Below are 8,474 nucleotides of genomic sequence, written 5' to 3'. Positions count from 1 at the left end.
TCCCTAGTTATTGTCCCTCTCCCAAGAAATATGTTTCACCAGAAATAAATTCTTGACGCTTGCACCTCTCCCCCAGCTCTCCGAGTGCGATGGCGTCGTGTCCAAGAGGATCTACAAGCGCCAGTGAGTCTGCTGTCGGAGGCCTTCCAGCTGACCCCATGACGTCAGCCCCGTCAGCGAATTGCTTGTCTGCGCCCTTTGCTGTTCCGCTTGTCTCTCTGTGTCTTGCTGGTTTTTCTTTGCTCTTTGATTTCCATTTTCTTTGGTACATATCGTCTTATGCTAATTTCCCTCCATTTCTTTCTCTTTATTTTCTTTTTCTTTCTTCTCTCCCTATCTTCTTATTCTTGAACTTACATTTTTCGTTCTTGTTGTTCTTCCACCCGTATTTCCCCCTCTGCCTTTTGTTCTTCCACGTGTTTCTTCGCCACTGCTCTTCCGTTTATACGCATCACCAGCTAGTGTACACGCACTATAATATGGATTGTGTAAACGGAGTAAGCCTCTGAAGTGTCGACATTTCGTGTAAATCTTTGCTTTGTTAAAAAGAAATGAAAGAAAAATCAAGTTGATTTGTTTTGGCTTCACATCAACATATGCTGTTTCATTTGCCTGAAAACAAGTTTGTTTATTTTTATTTTTATTTAAGATTATAAATATATGTAAAATATCGTTGTTTGAATTGTACCTTAAACACGCATTAATATGATTCCTCTGCTTCGGATAATTTGCCAAACGTAATAGGATTTTTTATTGTACTCTTTGGGGGTACCAGGAAATCCAATTTTTATTTTTGTCCCATGTTCCAATACATAAGCATTTATGTAAATATTTTACCAAACATAAACGAATATTGGGTCTTACCGAAATATAACTGAATTAGACTACTCTTCCATTACCTTAGTTTAATAAATCAAGTTAGGTCAGACGTATATCCATCATCATCATCTAGTGCCTTCTTCATAATGAACGCTGGCAACTCTGTTTCTCCAAGCAGTTTCATTTTCAGCCTTTTTTTTCTCTCTCTTTGTTATGCTTCCATGCTAGGGAACAGCGATTAACTAGTCAGCAAGGTTGTCACAGGCAAACAAGCGGAAGTACTTTCTGGTCAACGACCGTGTTTCCCAATTCCTGTGGGCGGATGATCCTTTGGCTTTCTCTGAATTATCATCAATAGAAACATTTAGGAATACACATTGCGATAGTAAGTGTAGCATCTTACCCCCGATGCACTTAATCACTAAGAAAAAGTGTGTGTGTGTGTGTGTGTGTGTGTGTGTGTGTGTGTGTGTGTGTGTGTGTGTGTGTGTGTGTGTGTGTGTGTGTGTGTGTGCGCGCGCGCGCGTGTGCGTGAGTGTGTAAGAGAGAGAGAGAGAGAGAGAGAGAGAGAGAGAGAGAGAGAGAGAGAGAGAGAGAGAGAGAGAGAGAGAGAGAGAGAGAGAGAGAGGGAGATGGGGGGGGGGGGGGACTACCTACCTACCTATTAATTGTAGGTAGGTAGGTAGGTGTGTGTAAGATATCAGAACTCTTGCATATAAAATCAATATTTATGGAGCAACAAGTAATTCTAATTAAACCACATACTGCTTGAATGATGTTCACACCACTCGCCAGCTCGTGGCACTCCCCACCCAAAAGATCCCTTTGCACCATCACTGACTGAACGGGTCAATAAGAACAGCTCATCTCAGTGAATATTATCCTTTTTGATTAAGTACCAGTTTTACAACATGTAAATCATCAAATGCTAACGAGCGCTTAATATCTCCGGTCCGCTTTGCACTGAACATTGCCATAAGAAATCCGATTGATGTGTGTATGCATGAGAAAATGATTCATCTTGTAGATTTTCTATTTTGTGTGTGCTTTATCTAGTTGATTTAAGCAATGGTGATTCCTTTAAAATTCGACTACAATTTACTTAATCAAAGTAACCTATTATTTTCATACGGCCTTTTCCTGTGCTATAATCAAAGGACAAGTTCCTCATTTTTGTTATACTATATTAAGTTTGTACGGTAAGCTACCTTTAATTTTATTTTGTGTTTTATGATTTCTACAGGACTGGCAGTCATCACTTTTTAGCCAGACCTACATTTCCTTAATATTGTATGTTCCACGAATACTGCCATCATTGCTTTCAAAATTGTGACTTGTCTTTCAATTGTTGCTACTACTGCTAATCTAAGTTTAATGCATAATGTTACTTCTACTGCCAAGTTGCTATTTCTGCCACAACAGTCGAGGGATTTTTCTAGACACAACAAACAAAATTAAACGTTTAGTATTAGTCCGCGGAAAATTTCCCATTTCATTCTTTGAAGGTGCATGTCACTGGACCGAGAGATGCATTATCCATATTGACATAAAGCATTCTTACTGAAACGAAGTGTAGGACTCAGCTTCTTTAACTTGGAAAGTCTGTTGGAAGTTCTTGAAATCTGCACAGTCACTGTGTGCTGAGATTGGAGTTTAATCCCACTGTGACTACCTGAACCTAATCCACTACAGAGGATCCAAACTCTTCTAATGATGGGATTTTTTCATGCCTATGTGTGTAAACGCCATATCACGCGCTTAGATTATTTGTGGCAATTCAAGATGACTAATACCTCTGCATCGTACTCGCTTCACAATTTATTGGAATGCGGTCAAATCTGTAATAAATATATCACTCATAAATCAATACATTAATAATTATAGCCACTATCACAATTCGATTTAGCCTATATTACAACTACAAAAAATACATTTTACTGTTTGCAAAGAATGTCATTACATCACATTGCTTAAAGCAAACAACAGTATACATGGGCACGTACAGTGTTGCCGTTTTGTGGGTTTTTACCCACAAATCTGTGGGTAAGCAGGATAATTGTGGGTGCCTTTGTGGGTGAGGCGATTTTAAGTCTATTTGTGGGTAAAATTTATGGGTGTTCATTGTATGTGTGGGTAGTTTTAGGACTCTTATGCTGAATATATAAATCTACGATTACATTATTATTATTATTATTATTATTGTTGTTGTATCCTGTCGTACGCTCAGTCAAGATATGAAAAATAGGAAGCGTCCGGGACCCGTGCATGCAAGAGTGGTTTGTTATCCCGTTTCATGTTAGAACTCTTAACTGAAGTACAGAGGCGCCTTCCAGACAATGTTGACATTCTCCTGATGTTAAAGAACTTTCATCCCTCTAACGTTACTTCCCAGTGCAAACGGTCTATTGTGCCTGTTGCCTGCAGATATAAATCAACATTTGCAGATATGGATAGTTTGGAGAATGAATGGGAAAATGTCAGCTTTGTGCAGTGGCCCAAAGAATGCCTTAATGATACTGTTAGTTTCTGGGCTGAGGTAAATTAGTACACAATGAGCTCAGGTGTAAAAAAGTTTCCAAATTTATCATCACTTGCACTCTCACTACTGTCCTTGCCTTACTCAAATGCGAGCATTGAGAGAATCTTTTCACAAATGAACGTAGTTCATTCAAAATTAAGGAATAGGCTAAGTGTAAGATCAGTTGAAGCCATATTGCAAATTCGCTATGGACTGAAACTGCAGTCACTGAACTGCTCAATTTTTGTACCTTCCAATGAAATTATTAGAAACTTTGGAGCTAAAGATAGTGCTGAAGAGGCTAATGATGATATAATTTCCATAGACATGGTCTAAAACTAGTGAATGATCGCTCAAGCCAGTTGAAGCCTTATTAGTTAAAATTCTTCTTTCCGCTAAACTAACTACTTCTGGCTGATGTTTCTGAAGGAATTTTTTTTTTTTTTTTAATTTTTTAACTACAATTTTGTTATAAAATTATGTAGAAATAATCGTGTAAATACATGTGCACATTTATTCTGTTGATTTTATTAACCACCATGAAAAAAAGTTGCTATAAAAACTACGAATATTTGTGGGTAGATTTGTGGGTATTTCCTAAAAATTTGTGGGATTTTTGTGGGTAAAATGCAACTTTTTTATGGGTAGCATTACAGACTAAAGTGGCAACACTGGGCACGTATCTACATCTACACATTAACGTGTACGATACATACACATGGCGGGAACAGTCAAGGCCTTTAACAGAAGTCCTCAGATTAGTCCTTATATACGTGTTGTCAGACCAGTATTCACTCAAACTGCTCTATAAACCAGTGATGCCTCCCTTCGTGCGCCGCCCTTCCTTCCATATATACTTCAATACGAGGGACAAGACGTATTTCAGCACATATATCAACGCCGAGGAACACGACTATGGTATCAACCTTATCGCTACCCATGAGGATACCATCAGCCCGAAGGTTGCTATACGTAATGCTGATGCTAGCAACCACGCCATGCCAATGCTGATGACAGCGGCTACAATGTGATAGTAGGATCAGGAATCTCAATTTAAACCTCACTAGCTGTTGGGACTCACTCCAAATCGAGCTATATTTAGTCAGAATTCTGAAGAAGAGGTCCGACCGAAGCAAAGGTTAGAGTGAGACTTCTTGAACTAACTACGCAATCAGATGCCAAATAATCACGAAATTTCAAAGTTGACTGAGCAGTCTTCCTTCAAAAGCTTCAAGTTTCCCTGCGGAGCCGAATGCCATATTAACTCCTGACGGATGACAAAGAATCTCTTGTGCTATAATACGACTCATACTGCAATGTGATGCTCGTTTCCCTCTCGGACAGACTAGCGTGAAACAACATCAGGCGACATGGAACATTAGACACATACCTCTAACTGTAGAATATTAAAAGTCGGATTGTTCATTCCAACCGACAAAAAAATTGTATTAAAAGGTAATTCATACACTAGGCTTTCTTAATCTGTACTTTATAATACACTTTAATGGTTGCGCAAATATAAAAGCAGATTTTTCAATGCATTTACATGCTTAGAAATGAAACAAAATTGATACTTTATACGTTGATGCATCAGAAGCATTATCTTTACTTTTCGAAATGACCTTTTTGATAAGCATTCGAAACCATAACGTTCGCGGATGTGTTATGTTCTGTTAGTATTTAAAAACTTTTATAATTTTGTTTCCCTGCGAAATTGCTCCATTTTCTATTGGTTCTTTCCTGTGTTTGTGTGGTGAACTTTGCTAATTGTGACCGTGCATTTGTATTCATCATAATTACGATATTATATATAGACGCATTACTAGGAAAATAATCTTTACAGCGGACAATATGTGAAAATACATTTTCTTCGGAGGAAAATACAATAGATAAACAGCGTAAAAGGATAACCTAAATGTACCTTCATTAGCATTTCACATGTTCCAAGAATCTTACGCTCATGATATAAATGTCAGGGGAAATAAAACTGGTCCATCGACCAGCAGCAGGGATGTTGGGGCTTGTCCAATATAAAACTAAATCATTGTTATCGCATTTATCAAAGAATCTGTGGACATCCTTTCTATTACCTCCTTATTCTTCCCCTCTCGCCTTCTTCCTTCCCCCGGCCATGGGTCTTTTCTCTCAACTTTACTTACTAACATATGGATACTCACTTGATAGCTTATTTGGTGTAATATTAACTCTTAATTTCCAGCAAACCATACTGTTGTCTACCAAGTGACCACAGGCAACAGGAGTTTGAGTTTATATTTTTACTAGTCACCCCTTGAGTAGAGTCATTTTCTTTCATGGGAACTTCGAAGTCAGAAATTGTCTTTTACATGAGGATAGATTTATCATCTTTGCCGATATACACCACAGAAAAAAAACAACAACATCAGTAGCATTTATTACCCTATGAATGTAGTTTCTGTCTCGGGATCTCGCCTGGTAAATGTGAATCTCTTATGTCCAGAATCCGAGACGCTTAAGCTTCTCTTTAGTGAACTAGTCTGCCAAGGAGGCGGTGAAACACGCTCATCCATAACAAAAATATAATCTGAGTAATTACCTCAGAAGTAAGAAAAGTGAAGAACGCCTTCCATTTGCGCTGTGATGGTTTATAAATGCAAGGTTTTCTTGAAATAACTATCCTCGTATATCTTTTGGTAGCAAGTAAAGGATATACCCTTGTGAAAAGTTGTTGATGATGCTAATGATTCAGCTCCTTTCCAATGGAAGTTGTCTGTGGATATTTTAATAAATCTGAATTTCAGTTTAATTTAGACAAGTGCCTGATGATGATGGTCATGAAAGTTATGACATTTATAATAACAATTATAATTATATAGACAAAAATAATGATAATGGACATGTCATGTAACCTGTGAGTGTTTAAATATTTAGCTCGGATAACTAACGACCATAAAAGATAATAAAATGAAGAAAAAATTAATGAAAAGGCTATATAAAACAGAATCAAAATAGAAATTACGATAAAATAAGAAAAAATACACACATAGTGTCAGAAAGGAAGAGAAAAGGGGGAGAATATAGGCAGAGGCGAGAAGAACGTTAAGAAGACAGAGAGGAGATAAATAAGGTAAATAGAAAGAAGAAGAAAGAGGGAGGCGGAGACGAGAAAAAGAAGGGAGAGGAAGAACAGAAAGGAAAGCACAAGAGTGGAGAAGAGGGACACAGTAAAGAGGAGAAGAAGGGGGGCGGAGGAGAAGCAAAGGGGTGATAAAATAGAGAAGAAGAGACATGGAGAAGAGAAAGAGAAACAAAAAGAAATGAGACAGACAAGAAAATAATAAATGGCGAAGGGCAAACAAGCGAAGAAAAGAGGACGGATGAGCAGAAGAAGAAGAGGAGAAGAGATGGAAAGAAGGACATAGAAGAGGGGGTCAGAGAAGATAAGAGAATAAAAAAACGACAAAAAGAAAAAAAGGGCATAAAGAGAAGAAGGAGAGAGAAGAGGTAAAGAGAAGAAAATGAAGTTAGACAGGACTAAAGAGAGGAGGCAAACGAGGAAAAGGGACAGGAAAGTGAAAAGGAGAAAGCGGAGGGGGAGGAAGGGGGGGGGGGGGGAGAGGGACAGTCGGAGGAGGCTGAAGAAGAGAAGTTGGACGGGGGTAACAGGAAGGGAAAAGGAGAAGGGAGGAAACGGGAGAGAAGAGGAGGAAACGGGACAGAATTAGGGGAAACGGAGGAGAAAAGGAGGGAACGGGACAAAATTGGAGGAAACGGGAGAGAAATTGGCGGCGGAGAGTGATTGGGAGGCAAATGAAAACGAAAAAAAAAAGGAGAAAGATGAGGACGATTAAGTCAAGAGTCCAGCATCTCTTTCTCTTGCGAAAAGTGACTCCATCGCCTTTCTTCTCTTCGGTGTCTTCCATACCTTTCCCTTTTCTCTCCTTCTCTCCATCCCCTCCTCTGCCTTCGCCTCTCCTCTTACTCTCCCACTCCCCTCGCTTTCTCCTTCCCCTTTTTGACTCCCCCTTCTCCCCCTTCCAGCTGCCCAGACCCTCCCCCCTATGTTTGTGTGGTGAACTTTGCTAATTGTGACCCTGGCAATTATATTCATCATAATTGCGGTATTATATATAGACATATTACTGAGAAAGTATCTTTACAGCGGACAATATGTAAAAATGCAAAATATTTTCTTCCGGGGAAAATACAATAGATAAACAGCATAAAAGGATAACCTAAATGTACCTTCATTAACATTTCACATGTTGCAAGCATCTTACGCTCATGATATAAATATCAGGAAAAATAAAACTGGTCCATCGGCCAGCAACAGGGATGTTGGGGCTTGTCCAATGTAAAACTAAACCATTTGCGTACAGCATTACACCTAGTCAGGATATGAATTTGTGTGCCCTACCATATATGTTTTTAACATGAACACTTAACAAAAGATAACCTTTCGTTAACGGGTATTACAGTGTGAACTACATAAAGATGCCGATTGAACAGGTAGACCGTAAACAACCTATCTACGCATCAGTCGAAACTCGCGGATGTTATCGCATTTATCAAAGATCGGGCTCAAGCCAGCAGTCGGAGCATAGGAATTTTTACGACTGTCGTGACGGAAAAAATGAACCATATATATATATATATATATATATATTTGTATACAGAAGGATGAGGAAAGATGTCGTTGCCACAGGACCGCGCTTCTATCTGGGCAATGTGAGAATTGTGAACAGGGACGTTGTCTTGGAAGAGGCCGACACCTTTGGTCAACATTCCACGCCTCTTGGTTTTGATAGCCTCCCGCAATTTCTGTAGCAGTGAAGCGCAGGAACTCCTGTAACTGTAGTACCTTTTGCCAAGAAACTCATCATCACTACTCCATGCTGGTCCCAAAAGACCGTGCGCATGACCTTGCCTGCCGTGGATGTGACACGTGCCTTTTTTGGGGGGGTAGTAGTCAACGTGCTTCCATTTTTTAATGGGCCTTCGTTTCGGGACCATAGTGATGGGCTTAATTTCCTCCTGCATAATCATCCTGTCAAAAAAGTCCTCCTGGTTTTCTTGGCATGTGGCTAAAAGACCCTTGGGACAATGGACTCATTCCTGCTTCTGGAAAAGTGTGGGCTAGCTGACGAACAGCAATACG

The 8,474-nt window shown here is 39.3% G+C and overlaps 1 protein-coding gene across 1 annotated transcript in view; it reads left to right on the top strand.

Annotated features, from left to right (window-relative positions):
- LOC125044531 (sodium/calcium exchanger regulatory protein 1-like) overlaps positions 1-670 on the top strand; it is a 12,194-nt gene extending 11,524 nt beyond the window's left edge. The window contains exon 4 of the mRNA XM_047641227.1: positions 77-670. Coding sequence (XP_047497183.1) covers positions 77-127 — 51 coding nt within the window. The 3' untranslated portion in view covers positions 128-670. The remainder of the gene's footprint in view (positions 1-76) is intronic.
- Positions 671-8,474: the final 7,804 nt, after the last annotated feature.

This window comes from Penaeus chinensis, chromosome 35 (assembly GCF_019202785.1).
Source record: "Penaeus chinensis breed Huanghai No. 1 chromosome 35, ASM1920278v2, whole genome shotgun sequence".
NCBI classification, from domain to species: domain Eukaryota; kingdom Metazoa; phylum Arthropoda; class Malacostraca; order Decapoda; family Penaeidae; genus Penaeus; species Penaeus chinensis.
The sequence above is the reverse complement of the archived record's forward strand: the minus strand, read 5'-3'. Positions and strand labels throughout refer to the sequence as shown.